Source organism: Aspergillus oryzae, chromosome 8 (assembly GCF_000184455.2).
Source record: "Aspergillus oryzae RIB40 DNA, chromosome 8".
NCBI lineage: Eukaryota > Fungi > Ascomycota > Eurotiomycetes > Eurotiales > Aspergillaceae > Aspergillus > Aspergillus oryzae.
Genome location: NC_036442.1, coordinates 765,510 through 778,872, shown reverse-complemented (window position 1 = coordinate 778,872; position 13,363 = coordinate 765,510). Strand labels below are relative to the sequence as shown.

General features: G+C 47.0%; 8 protein-coding genes across 8 annotated transcripts; 4 read left to right on the top strand and 4 right to left on the bottom strand.

The window, feature by feature from the left end:
* Positions 1-451: 451 nt before the first annotated feature.
* On the bottom strand, positions 452-1,082 carry AO090103000194 (uncharacterized protein; the record flags this gene model as incomplete). Its single annotated transcript, XM_023233401.1, has 2 exons — positions 452-788; positions 904-1,082. 2 exons carry the CDS (start codon positions 1,080-1,082, stop codon positions 452-454), a joined length of 516 nt encoding a protein of 171 aa, XP_023093849.1.
* A 236-nt stretch (positions 1,083-1,318) lies between these two features.
* Positions 1,319-1,807, bottom strand: AO090103000195 (uncharacterized protein; the record flags this gene model as incomplete). Its single annotated transcript, XM_001826736.3, has 1 exon — positions 1,319-1,807. The coding sequence occupies one exon, from the start codon at positions 1,805-1,807 to the stop codon at positions 1,319-1,321; it is 489 nt and encodes a 162-aa protein (XP_001826788.3).
* Positions 1,808-2,619: 812 nt separating this feature from the next.
* On the top strand, positions 2,620-3,771 carry AO090103000196 (uncharacterized protein; the record flags this gene model as incomplete). The annotated part of the gene is made up of 3 exons (XM_001826737.1): positions 2,620-2,987; positions 3,043-3,358; positions 3,427-3,771. The coding sequence occupies 3 exons, from the start codon at positions 2,620-2,622 to the stop codon at positions 3,769-3,771; spliced, it is 1,029 nt and encodes a 342-aa protein (XP_001826789.1).
* A 2,159-nt stretch (positions 3,772-5,930) lies between these two features.
* On the top strand, positions 5,931-6,887 carry AO090103000197 (uncharacterized protein; the record flags this gene model as incomplete). The annotated part of the gene is made up of 3 exons (XM_003190917.2): positions 5,931-6,062; positions 6,125-6,305; positions 6,361-6,887. 3 exons carry the CDS (start codon positions 5,931-5,933, stop codon positions 6,885-6,887), a joined length of 840 nt encoding a protein of 279 aa, XP_003190965.2.
* A 373-nt stretch (positions 6,888-7,260) lies between these two features.
* Positions 7,261-7,971, bottom strand: AO090103000198 (uncharacterized protein; the record flags this gene model as incomplete). Its single annotated transcript, XM_001826739.3, has 2 exons — positions 7,261-7,589; positions 7,671-7,971. The coding sequence occupies 2 exons, from the start codon at positions 7,969-7,971 to the stop codon at positions 7,261-7,263; spliced, it is 630 nt and encodes a 209-aa protein (XP_001826791.3).
* A 586-nt stretch (positions 7,972-8,557) lies between these two features.
* Positions 8,558-10,155, bottom strand: AO090103000199 (NuoB/complex I 20 kDa subunit family protein; the record flags this gene model as incomplete). The annotated part of the gene is made up of 2 exons (XM_023233400.1): positions 8,558-9,008; positions 10,088-10,155. 2 exons carry the CDS (start codon positions 10,153-10,155, stop codon positions 8,558-8,560), a joined length of 519 nt encoding a protein of 172 aa, XP_023093850.1.
* Positions 10,156-10,583: 428 nt separating this feature from the next.
* AO090103000200 (uncharacterized protein) lies at positions 10,584-11,989 on the top strand (the record flags this gene model as incomplete). The annotated part of the gene is made up of 4 exons (XM_023233399.1): positions 10,584-10,860; positions 10,882-11,281; positions 11,335-11,621; positions 11,682-11,989. 4 exons carry the CDS (start codon positions 10,584-10,586, stop codon positions 11,987-11,989), a joined length of 1,272 nt encoding a protein of 423 aa, XP_023093851.1.
* Positions 11,990-12,105: 116 nt separating this feature from the next.
* On the top strand, positions 12,106-13,161 carry AO090103000201 (uncharacterized protein; the record flags this gene model as incomplete). The annotated part of the gene is made up of 2 exons (XM_023233398.1): positions 12,106-12,195; positions 12,217-13,161. The coding sequence occupies 2 exons, from the start codon at positions 12,106-12,108 to the stop codon at positions 13,159-13,161; spliced, it is 1,035 nt and encodes a 344-aa protein (XP_023093852.1).
* Between the last annotated feature and the right edge of the window lie 202 nt (positions 13,162-13,363).

The following is a 13,363-nucleotide window of genomic DNA, read 5'->3' as shown; positions in this document are numbered from 1 at the left end:
TATTGCTTACGCCTATTAAGATGAATCATATCATTTGTCTGCGCGCCCACTTTGTCTATATCTATAAACCTATCCCCTTGACCCCCTCATAGCGCTAAGATCTCTATAATCAACAACTGTTTGAGGCTTGCTCTTCCTGTCGAACTCGCCTCCACCCAACCGTCTCAAGTATCTCAGCCCAAAACCCCTTCGGCTGAGAGGTAAGACCCACCTCATACGCATCAATCATTGGTCTCTCCCAGATCAAGTTGGCCTCCTCAGGCTTAACTACCCTAGTACGCCAGGATAATTTCCAAGCGATGTATAGTACCGGCGCTAGAATGAGCATGGTATGGTGAGTGAAAACGTTCGAGACGTCCTAAGGAGTGAAGCTGGAGTAGCTGTAGAAGATAACGATGAGGCATTTTCCAGTCAATCCAATCCAGGCACTGTACGGCTGGAACCGGCCCACTTAGGTGAAAGTCTTGCGATCTACGGACTGTGCTTGGCAGGCTCGGTAGAAGAAAATGTAGGTAACGCAGACAACAATGTAGTCGATGATAGCGCCAGCAGTGATACGATTGCTGAGCCAAGTGAGCGCCTGCGAAGACCCATTTCCAAGGGAAAGAAGGGACAGTAGGGGAAAGCACATCACGACGATCACACAGTATATCGGGACACCGTTCTTGGTGCATGGCTGTCCAAGGACAGGCCATATAGACTTCGGCTCGCACAGTACATGTATGTATTTCCAGCCGAGAAGATCGTGGTGATGAGGGGGGCGTTGATGAGATGCGGAAGTCCCGCAACTTTCATATTCTCCATTGCAAGAAAGAATGGCGATGCCGCTTCGGTACCACCTCCAGCATTTGTCAAAAACACAGATACAAGGGTCGGGTGGTTATAGGCAACGAGAATACCAACACTGATGGCAGCCAGTATATAACCTTGAAAGCGTTCTTGATGTGGACTCGTGGTCGTTTCGCTTCAGCGGCTATAAGGTTTATGAATTCCGGGCCCATAATAGTAAAGCTAGCCGTCCATAGAGCAGCGAGGACTCCCTCGAAACGGCCTAGGTCTCCGGTGTGAAGGTACTCAGCCATAGGGCCCGGGTCACGCCAGGCTCGAAATCCGAAGGCGTCATGCTGAGGATTGCCGCCAACCATCGTGATGATTGTGAATAGGAACAGCATTATAAGTAAAGCTATCTAACCGCTGGACCCCCAAAATTCGGCTTCGCCATATACCTTGACAGCGAAGACGCTTAAAAGACTAGAGAAATATTCAGTTCAATGTTGCTTATATAGAAACATGGAAGGCGGAGCTTATTGAGCTAATCTTACGCATAAGCAGCGATGCATGCACCACACACGGCACCAGTTGGAATATCATCTCTCCAGAACGAGAGCACCATGTTGATGGCGGTGATTTCAAATGGAATTGAAAGGGCTTCAAAGAGGAAGAAGTTCCACCCTGCCATAAAACCGAAAGCATCATCGACCCATTTACCAGCCAGGCGGATGAACCCACCCGGGACAGGATACAGAACAGTCATTTCGGCCAGGCAATTGTTGACACAAGCAAGTCTAAGGCAGTATATCGCGTAGCCGAGAAGCAAGCTTAGTGGTCCACCTTTTGGCAAGGCACCACCAATGCTAATGAAGAGTGCCGTACCGATAGCACCGCCGACTCCCATGATCTGAATTTGCCGATTTTCGGGACGTCGTTGCAGTTGGCCCGTACCAGCGACGACTTCTCCTGGCTTCTCAATGTCCTGGGCGTCATAGTCATCCGTGCCATGGCTGACATCCTCTATGCCGTCGCTCATGGGGGCTTCTTTCATGCACATGATTATAGGAAAGGGGGATTTGAATAAGGATAGATACAATCCGAAAGGCGAGAGACGGATAACGAAAGACAGTGGCATTTATAATACTTGAAATCTCTATGGACATCCTGGGGAGTACTACCAGCTCCATAGACCCGGCATTCTCGTTCTCCAGACTCCACGGTGGCTCTCATACATTCTATCTAACTTTCAAGAGCAACCCTCGGGCTCCACTAGCTTCCTACAGAGCTTAGTTCTCCAGCGATGCTGAGTTGGTTAAATACTCTCCTCAAGTTCCAGTACTCACTCATTAGTCTAGCAGCAATCATAGCATTAATATATATCTTATCTTAGCTTCATTTAACACCCCTGTCTGAACGGTCATTTTTGATCACTATGTAAGATAGCGATAGTATTTCTCAGTTCTTCGTTTCATATTGCTAAATTCGGGTTTCGCGGAGCTAGATTTAGTGAAAGTCCCAGAAATGGTAGGCATCGCCAACAGCAGCCGAACACCCGATGAATCCGATATAGCTCCCCAATCCGATTGAACCGAGATACGGCACTCGTGATTTAGGACCACCACATAGTTTGCCTCTCTTGGATAATATGTAGAGCTAATCGGAAGGATAATCCGCCCTGGTTGATAGAGTTATGGTCACACGAGCGTTTTTAGTAGCGTATCTCCAACTTGATGTCAAGATCATATTAGGTTATATAAACGACCTCACTTCCATCACAATATTGGAAAGATCCACACGACTACAACAAACTCAATATTCCTGAGTCAAATAACTACCTCTTCAACAAATATGTCGACTACAACCGTTAGACCCCCAACGATCTCCCACACAGTGGTTGGCCCTGTGAGACTCACAGGAGCACGTCCAACCAACGAACTGCCACAATGGCTTATCGATGAAGCAAAGATCGAGGAAAAGCAATCTTTCGACCCCAAAATGCACATGAACTACCACCCTCCGTCGAAGATCTACACCATGAAGGAGATCGGCCTTGAAGGCCAGGGAATCTCCCCGAACGCAGTCACTGCACCATTCCAACTTTTCAACGAGGAAGCCATTAAGCAAATGAGAGCAGAGATTTTCAGCAGGCCAGTGCTTGATGAATGCCAATATACGTCGTCCTTTGTGAAGAACACTATTCGGGGTATGGGACCTGCGTGAGTTTGCCTGAGGTCCGAACGGGGCCTCACATGTGCTGACTACCGATATTAGACGCGCACCATTCATTTACGATGTCTGGCGTTCCCCAGAGGTTCTCGCAAAGATCTCAGAGGTGGCTGGCATTGATCTTATCCCTGCCATGAACTATGAGATCGCCGCCATCAATATCTCGGTGAATGACCAGACTACGACGGTTCTGAACAACACCAAATCAGAGGACGAGGATTTGTCTGCCTTTGCATGGCACTGGGACAGTTACCCATTTGTGTGTGTTACGATGCTTTCTGATTACACCGGCATGGTTGGAGGAGAGACTGCACTCAAGACAGCTAGTGATGAGATCATGAAGGTTCGCGGGCCTGCGATGGTAAGTTACTGAAACACCTCTAAAAGAGCTAAGGTATAAGAGTGGTATACTTACTAATGACTCCACAGGGAACTGCCGTTGTTATGCAAGGCAGATATATTGAACACCAGGCTCTCAAGGCGTTTGGAGGCAAAGAACGCATTAGCATGATCACTTCGTTCCGCGCCAAATCTCCGCTTGTGAAAGACGATTGTGTTCTTACTGGAGTTCGGTCTATCAGCAACGTATTGGAGCTTTACAGGGAATGGTCTGAGTACAGACTGAAGGTTCTCGAAGAGCGGATTCGTGCTGAATTGGAGAACGAACGCCAAAAGCAACTGGGACAGCGTCCCTTCAGTATCTCAGATATGAAGACCTTCTTGATCCATCAGAGGGAATATTTGGATGCTACGATTGCGGAACTCATGGAATAGAGTTCCGCTCTTGTGATGTTTTTTACAACGATTTGTTTTTGTATTGTGAAAATGTATAGTTTTTCTAAGCCTTAGCACCATCTGATATGTATTATGGTCACAGTTAAACAAACCAGTATTGACTACTACCTGAATATTTAAATGAGAACCATCAATATTTAAATTGCAGAACCTCTCAAATTCCATAATAATGTGTTATAATTTCCGTATATGGCAATATATCCAGTACAAACCCGAGAAAGCCGAAAGATTTGCCGCCATCATCGGATGGGTCTCCCGAAGATGTGTGGGGACGAATCAATAGGGAGGATAAACGACGCAGTAGGCCTCCAAAGCTTACCTTTCATGGTAAAACTATCCTTCAAGAGGCGAAAAGCACGAGAGCCACTGAAATGCTGTCAATAACGGGTTAGGATAGGGTTGTTCCTCCACAAAGAATTGGCCTTATGCTCCACTGAAGATAATCACTCCTTTTCGGGTGCGGGGTACGTACGCTGGGGATTCCGAAGAAATTCGACTTATATGAAAATACTGATCTTCAGAGTTGTATCTTTTCATCCTTATCCCATATCACTACTCTGGAAAAAATGGAAAGGGGTTCGAGTTATGGTCCGCGGAAGACAAGACGGACGGCGAATGCGTAAGCATGACCTCTCGCAAGTCAGGCGGTTATAATTGAATAGACACTTACCTGCTTCACAGATGCATTGCTTGCCGTCATAGTAAGATATAATGTACCGGTGATGCGCCATGCGCCAACTGTCAACGGCGCTCACTGAGGTGTGAGTTTGTGGAAGGAGTCAATCGGGTTGTGGTTTCTGAGAGGTCAGTTGATCGTGATTGTTGCAGAAATCTGACTGATGACACAAGTAGGACAGATATCTCCGACAGTTGGAGAAAGAGGTCGAAGAACATCGACAACTTGCTGGAGTGGGAAGCCCTCCGGTGTCGCCGTTTGAGTCGCAGACCAGGTCCAAAGACACAAGCACAGCAGAGTCAACAGAAATAGTTTCTGATTCAACAGAGGAGCCATTGCAACTACCTGGTTTAGGTTATGCACAAAGTATCTGGACGAGTCTATTTACCTTACCTTCCACAACCATCCGGAATACTCAGCAAAACAAACGCACTTGGAGTAAGTTCGTCGACCTATGTATGTCACATTAAAAACTAACAATCGTGGCAGTCTGGCTAGCTCCGTCCTCAATGTGGTCATTTTACAACTCGATTAACTATCATGATGACAGAGAAACTGCAACTCAGAAACACACACAGTGCCCATACAATAGAAAAGGAGAGCTATCCTATACGATGGGATGCCAGTCCAGCCGATGACCCCCCGGATATAAGTGGCCTGCCATCCCTCGACCACGCGCTTTATCTTTCCGAAACAGTCAAATTCCACCTGGGGCAAAGCTATCGTTTATACAATGAAGATGAATTCATCCACAACGTGCGAGAATTCTATCATGGGGACTCTGTAAAAATGGCAACTGAGCATCGGCTATGGTTTATCCTGTTTCTGTTAGTTTTGGCATTTGGAACCGCCTTTCTCCACCGGTCAAAAAGATCCAAAGATCCCCCTGGATCGAAGTTCTTTATCCGTGCGATGTCTCTGATGCCCGATCACGCGCCTTTATGGAAGGGAAGTCTGCTAGCGATTGAAGTCTTAGGTATGGCTGGGCTGTATTTATACTCCATCGACCAAAGAGAGTCTGCACATATTTACGTAAGGTTTACGTCCCCCCCGGCCTAGTACGCTGTTGCTGACAATTACTTTATACAGGTTCGCCAAGCGATACAAATTGCACAATTTGAAGGCCTACACACCCACCTTCCGGAGGAGCAACTCGGCGTCGACACCGTGTCCCGATGTCGTGACCTGTGGTGGACCTTGTACATCCTAGACCGGCATTTCTCTTACTCTGTCGGACTTCCGATGATGACACAGGATAGTGATATCAGTACTCCAATCGATCCTCCCAGCACGTGTTCGCATCGAGACATTGTCATGAGTCTACAGGCCAAGTTGTCTCACTTGCTACCAAACATCTTAAATAGTATGTCTCTCAAGGCCTTGATCTCATCTACAAGACTAACAATATCTTACTCCAGCCGTGTACAAAACCGAAAGAACACAACTCGGAGCATTCCTAGAAATGACTAGGTCCATCCTCCATACACTAGCCGACCACGCCCAGGAAGTGGAGAAAATCATTCACGTCCGGTTCTCGAATTTTGTCGATACAATGCCCAAGGGGACGCGACATGTCACATTGCTGTACCATCAGGTATGCCTGGAAGACCTGCGCAGCAACTCCCAGAAGTCTATTGTCTAATTGACGTCCCATAGTGCGTAATCGTGGCAACCCGACCACTTCTCCTTTCGCCTCTCATCGAGCGATTAGAAAACCTCGATCACGAGAGAGAATACTGGCAATCGTTTTTAGCTCTTACAAAAACCCTCATATCCATCGGAATCAAGTCCGCCGTGAAAATGCTTCAAATACTATCCAAGGAGGATTATCTTCTCGGTGAGCCACTCACATTTCCACTCCGATAAAAGCAAACTAACCACATGTAAAATAGAAATCTTCCTCCTATATGGCCTCGAATTCACCTACGCCGCCGCCCTCCACCTCGTAATGACAAACGCACTCTTCCCCCAAGCCCTAGACGGCCAAGCGTACCTCGAAGAAGCACACTGGATCCTCGACGAAATGATCTCCAACGGCAACAAAGTAGCCGAGGTCCGGAAGGCAGAACTAGTACATCTCCAAATGCTATTTGAGGAGCTAACAGCACGAGTAAAGTCCCAAGGGCTCCAGCCTCTAACATTAACCAGCCCAACTGGTGCGGAAGCTGTGCCTCAAACCCAGATAGTGGAAGAGGATGGAGAGGGAGAGACGGTTACTGATATTGGGGTTTGGGATCTCCCGATTCCAGGTGACTCGCTTACGTCGCATCCGGCTGATATGCAGATGTCGAGTGTGGAGTTGCTTAATAATATTGGGATTTCTTCTTCGGACTTTCTATATATTGTGGACCAGATTGGGAATCCGGATGTTTCGTATAGTATTTCGGATCTTGGGCGCGCTGGGGGTGAGATGGAGTGATTGATGGGCAAGTCATGTTTAGAATAATTCTGGATATAGTATACCAGCTGCTACAATTCCAGAGGGAGGTTTGGTTTGTACCTCTGACTATGGGTGAAGCTAAGAGCTTCTGGCTTAGTGTTTGGGATGCATGTTTGGTAAATAGAGATGAAAGATATCATGACTTGCACTAAAATAGAGGACTAGAAATCAAACATGGAGTTCAATCGGACAACAACCTGCATATTCCATAGGACAACAGGGAGAGCAAGGTGTGCAACATCTCTTATAAAGCCGAGCCCCCGGCATTGCCCAATCAATCGACCCATATCCTCAGCGACGATACAAGAAGCAGAAACAGTATCTCCCCGACCAATCTCAATCATATTCATCCTCATAGATAGCAGCATTCAAAAACCTCGATAAATGTATCATAAGCAATGCCCGGCTTACCCTTCGAACTAACCTCTGGTTCTACTTTCTTAGGGCTGTGAAACCTAGCACGAGCGACCGCCTCTCTTTGAGACGACGCCTTCTCCCCTCGGTAACTCTTCGGCATCATAACAATGGCGGTGCTGGGAATGGTGGATGGTTGAAAATAAGCCATATAGGGCAGATATGAGCTCATGATAACCTTAATATTCTTTCGCCGCCCAGCGAGCTCACACGCCTCACGCATTGCAGATTGGACATCTTTGTCTATCGAGGGGATGACCTTCTTGGCTGAGTCAAGTTAGTCGTGGAACTTCATCTTAAATGGAGTAAGAGGGTTGTGATACACACATGACAGATGCCACCACCTACGTCGGTACTTCCTTTTCAAATAGGTGAAGGACTGTTCCTCCTTGAGAACGGCAATGATAATTGTTTTCTTATTACTATACTCTTTAATGGTGTTTACCATATAGTAACATTCACCTTCCACTGGAGTCATCGTACGTGCCGCCTTGCCAGCTTTGGTGTTAGCCTTGTGAGATGCAGTCAGACCCCGAGAAGGCGGCAACGGTCGAGCAGTGATTAAAATACCAAGCCGACGAAGCAGATGAATCCCGAAAAGCAGGAGCAGCGCAATCGTAGTACACCAAAGGTACAGGAAAATTGCCATTGGAACACAGGAAGAACGTTAAGTTCTCATCTACAGCTATTGATGGCCTTGATGGTGGGTTAGAGGAGGGAAGGGTGAGGACCTCGACTCATAATTAGTCAATTGGGGCGTATGCCCATACGTCTTCACTAGATCATGGACTGCGTCAGTTAACTGATTCAATTCGTAGGATTGACGTATGTGTTATTCCGCTGCTCAAAGACCACGCTAATAGACAGTCGTACTGGGTTGAAGATAACTCTGACCAACATCTCGTCAATTAAGACGGCAATACCTCTAGTCATTAAACCGAACAGCAATAGTAGGGGACACTATACTCAACAGCCAACCTCAAAGTTCCTCAGATAGACGAGCGGAACCTTGGCTAAGTGCATCTCCACTATAGGCTCAGTAAGAACCTAGGGACTGCAGGCATTTACGGTAACTTTAATTACAATTCTATCAAATCACAACTCCCTTCTTAGAGACAGGTAGGAGAGACAAGAGGAATCAAACATGAACCCAATCGTAAAAAGAATCCGAGAAAAGAAAAAGAATCGAATCCAAAGAATACACATTTAACCTCAAAGAAGAAAAGCAGACAACCCTACCGCCGATACCACATCCGTGTAACCTTAGTGTGCCTCATCTTCTTCTGCAACTGGAAGATACCACACAAAAATGCCTCCGGCGTAGGCGGACAACCCGGGATATAAACATCAACGGGAACAATTCGATCCACACCCCTAACAACGCTATAACTGTAATGATAATATCCACCCCCGTTAGCGCAGCTACCCATGCTGATAACCCATTTCGGGTCCGGCATCTGATCATAGCATTGTCTCAGAGCTGGACCCATCTTATTGGTGACCGTGCCAGCCACGACCATGACGTCCGATTGTCGGGGCGAGGCGCGGAAGATTATTCCGAGACGATCTTGGTCGTAGCGGGGCATGGAGACTTGCATCATTTCTACGGCACAGCAGGCGAGGCCGAAGCTTAGGGGCCATAGGGAGCTTTGACGGGCCCAGTTTACCAGTTGATCGATGGTTGTCCTGTGGGGTTGTTCGTTAGGTGCTTTTCGTAAAGTAATGGCTAACTGTCTGCGGTCTTACAAAACGTGCTCGGCTTTGTTGGAATGTGTTCCGTTGGTCTTAATAATTGACTTAGAGTTAGGGAAGGCTTTTGTGAGGGCCGTTCGGGCTTCGTTGGCTTTCGATTCAGTTGAGCTGTTGTGTCGACGTATTTTGAGAGTGGTGGAGGTAGCCGACGGTAGTATTGGGGATGGTCTTTGGATAGTGCAGAACACAGCTTCTGTAAGTTAGCTTCTGTTGACAGCCATTATGATCAGGGCAGCGATTTCCTCTTTTCATTTTACTTACTTCGAGCAAGCTTTAGAGGGTTCATATTTATGATCTTGGGTATACTGTTTGACTTAGGCTCACTAGGGGAATCGACAAGGAGGGCAAAAAGGTATAATGTATGCAAGGGAATCAAAAAGAGTGTCTAGGAGCAAATCAAAAAATATACATATTGAAAGGGGCGTGGTTGCGACTCTGCGAGGAGTATATCATTCTCCTGTTAAGTGGGTTTTCTCCTACTAGGTGGGATTTTCCCGACTAACCATGGCAACAGCGGAAACGGGACTGCATGACCCGTACTACATGCTGGACGGACTCTTTGGCCTTTTAACCATGGCTGCGAAGTCAATTTCATTTGATAAGAGTATCCTTGCAAGTATGAGACTGTAAGAAAAGGTAGTTAGAAAAGGATGGTCGCAAATTTATCTTCAACGGTCAATTGGGTCTCGGAACCCTGATGACAAAGCGCACATGATTTTCCTCTTCCCGATTTAATTTTCCTGTATCGCACAACTTCACTGACGACGGACGATTGAGATGAAATGAATCACCCGAGAGGCATACTCATGAGAATACGACTAAACCAACGTTGAAGTCAGTTGTCAATAGTCAGCAAAACCCGGACAATGCCGGCGTCCCGTCAGAGTTATAGATGCGGCCGATGCCACCAGGTATATTCGACGAGCAGTCACTTGCGACGACATGAAGCAACGCGTAAGCATGGACTGCGACAAGATTGGATGGACGATGCTTAACAAAGCTATTAGATGTACCGAGAAAAGATTTCACTTGCCAGTTCTGTGAACGAAGCTTTGCACGAAGGTATGTGTGCCGTAAACATAATACCTGCCGACAAGACGCTGATGGAAATACCCAAGCGACGTTCTTCGTCGCCACTTCCCAGCCTGCAAGCGGAAGGGTAGAAATCCGATTCCTTCTGAAGGCACGCGCGGCAGAAAGCGAAAAGCTTGCGATGCATGTGTCGAGAGTCGTACGCAATGTGATGGGGATCTTCCATGCGAGACATGCCTTCACAGAGGATTGGAGTGCTCACTTAATTATGTAAGAGAGCAGGAGAGGACGGCCAGGAGCAACCAAAATGAACAGGAGAGCTTAGACGACTCGAGCGTCAATAGAATCCCAGTTCACTTTCTCCTGAATTTTGCCGATCCAGCAAGCAAGCGATTATATGACGTTCAGCGGGTTCTTACAGGGTGTGATAAAGACCTCGGGAAATATGCATCATGTGGGAAATACGAAATCCCCAATATGGATAGTTCAACAGAGCAGTGGATGGGGCTATTCCATCTCTTTATTGACACCGCAGCGTTGGATAACCCAGACCAAGACAAGTCTCTTATGTATGGGCTTGCGGACACCCAAGAGCTGAGCAACACGGTATCGAGGATTTTAGGCCTGATGAAGGACATGTTCGAATCGCGGTTCAGCAATAAAGGGCATCATACTATGGAAGGGGCTGAAAGCTTTTTCTCACCAACTAATATCACTCTTTTTGTCAGCGCCTTCTTTGAACACTCATACAAAGGTATACGCTTCATTCATAAAGCATCTTTCAACGCTCATACCATCTCAACCCAGTTACTATTAGCTATCACTTTGATGGGCGCGACATGTGTATCGCCGCAGGATGCTTCTAGCGCGGAAGGGTACTCCGACGTAGCTGAGTATCTGATCTTCGATGGGCCTGAATTCGGGAAGGTTTTTAATATAGACAACCCGTCGCTCGCCAGAGAAAATATGGAAATTCTCCAGGCTGCAATGGTGATAAGTGTCATCCAGTGGTCGAAGGGCGATGTAACCATCAAAAGGCGGATTCGAACGCAGCGGTTCCCAGCTCTAGTTTGCGCTGCACGAGCGCTGAGACTGACGCAGGTGACCAATCAGGCTGTCAGCGACACAGAGTCTCTTGATTTAGACAGGTACTTCTATAGGGAGAGTCTTGTGAGGTTAGTCCAACGGTAACACGCAGTGTAAGACCCAAAACTAAATTCCTTCGCAGGGCCATGGCGTGGCTTTACCTCATGGACTCGCACTTGACCGTCTACTATCGGAACCCGCCCCAGTTTAAGATTGCCGAGGCTTGCTTTGGCTTACCACAACATGAGGAGCTTTACGATACAATGGAACCTTCCGCCTTGGTAAATGCGTCGCAAAATGCGACCAATGCCGGACTAACCCTGACTTTGAAGTCCGTTATTCAGCGCTTGATGGAGAAGGACAGTGAACGATTTGAGGAACTAATCACACAGCCATTTACACTATTTGGTCTTTTTTTAGTTATAGCGAGTAGGTCGCTTCACTGAAAGCCGACTTGCTATGCATGCCGCTAACTCTAAAATGACATAGGCCTTCACTGTATATTGTTCGACTTCCAAGCACTGGACACCTGTGTCGCTCTATCAGGACCCTTTGGCTCCCTTGATACTGCCTTGGATAGATGGAAGAAAATGTGGGATTTAACATATACGACCATCATGCCTAGTGATATCAGAAAGTCTGGGTACATGGTGCATGCTCTCGAGCTCTGGTGGCTTGCAAAGAAGCTTACTCAGAAACCAACCGGGATATATCTAGAAAGCGGGTTTGCGCTGGACTCCACCGCCACCTTTCACGAGATGGTTCGAGAATTAAAGGGCTTTCAGCCAGTACAATGAAATACCGTATCAGCGTCTGGTGACATTGGTTCCAGTTTACAATGAATAACCTCTTTGCTTTCGACCAACAATAACGCCATTTTGCAGACCGTCGAACAACAAAGAAAACAAAGACAATGGTATATCCCTCGAGGGTCAATGTTGGCGTTCGAAGGTTCTTTGAACCAATAGTTTATTTAAAGCCACCCAGACATTGGGGCCTCTGTGTATGGCCTTCATGCAAACAGCTATCTACCCTACTCACAGAGTCAGTTATCCAGACCTTCCCAAAAAGAACACTCCGTCTCAACCTGGGGTCTTCGTCGCCCTTTTCTCAAATATTCCTAAAACAAAGATCGTCCACGATGTCCTCCCCTCAGAACGGAATCGATTACTCAACGGATTCCTCCGTAACCACCGAATTTCGGAGACAGGATAACACTCACCAACACGCCCTGGAAGCATACAAACTGCGAGATCTCACCTCATGTCTCGAACGCCTGACCCGCGCCCAACTCATCGAAGTTCTGCAAGCTGCAGGAAACGATTATGTGGAAGTGCGTAAGCTAGTGCAGTCGAAAGTATCAGAGCAAATGGACGACAAGACCCGGATATACCGCTGCGAAATGAGTGATGTAATGAGCTTCAGGGGTTGTCGTGAGGCCGCCCGAAAAGCAATGGAGGAGGCAGAGAGTCGCGTTCGATTCTTGCGTTTATGGAACAGCTTGCCAGACAGTGGCAATGATGATTTCACAAACATGGTTCAACTCATCGCTGATCACTGTGGGGCGTTTGCGCACCCACAAACTCGTCTCAACGGGCTTACAGTTCTGTGTGAGATGTGTTATATTTTCATGGATGTGGCTCGCGATGACTTTTGGGAGCAAGATCAAAGCAAGTATGGCTGGGATGTGAGTATTGAAAATGCTATGTTGGAGATAGCCACCGCCATGACGCCAGCTGAGAGACAGGCTGTGGTTGATGATGATGACTTGTGGTCTGCTCTGGTTTATGTGTATCAGGAATCAGATGAGAAGATATTCCGTGCCTTTAAAGATGTGATAGATGAGTTCCCCAAGGTGGACACTGGAGCTGAAGATGATGGAGGGGAGAACGATGAATTACGGTCTTTATTCGAAGAGAGTGATCAAGATGGTGAACAAAACGAGGTCGACATGTCGGAGGCTGAATAGACATAAATGTTTTTTTTTTTTTTTTTTCGCAGCTCTTCCGTTTAGAACTTGCCGGAATAGGGTATATTTGACTACAGATTTCATTCCTATGTACATTACGTAGTTTAATTATAACTGTCCATGGCGGTGCCCCGACGGGGAGCGAGCAGCGAATAAAATGCGCCGGGGTACCCTGTGTAGTGATGGGCATGAATCAATATCA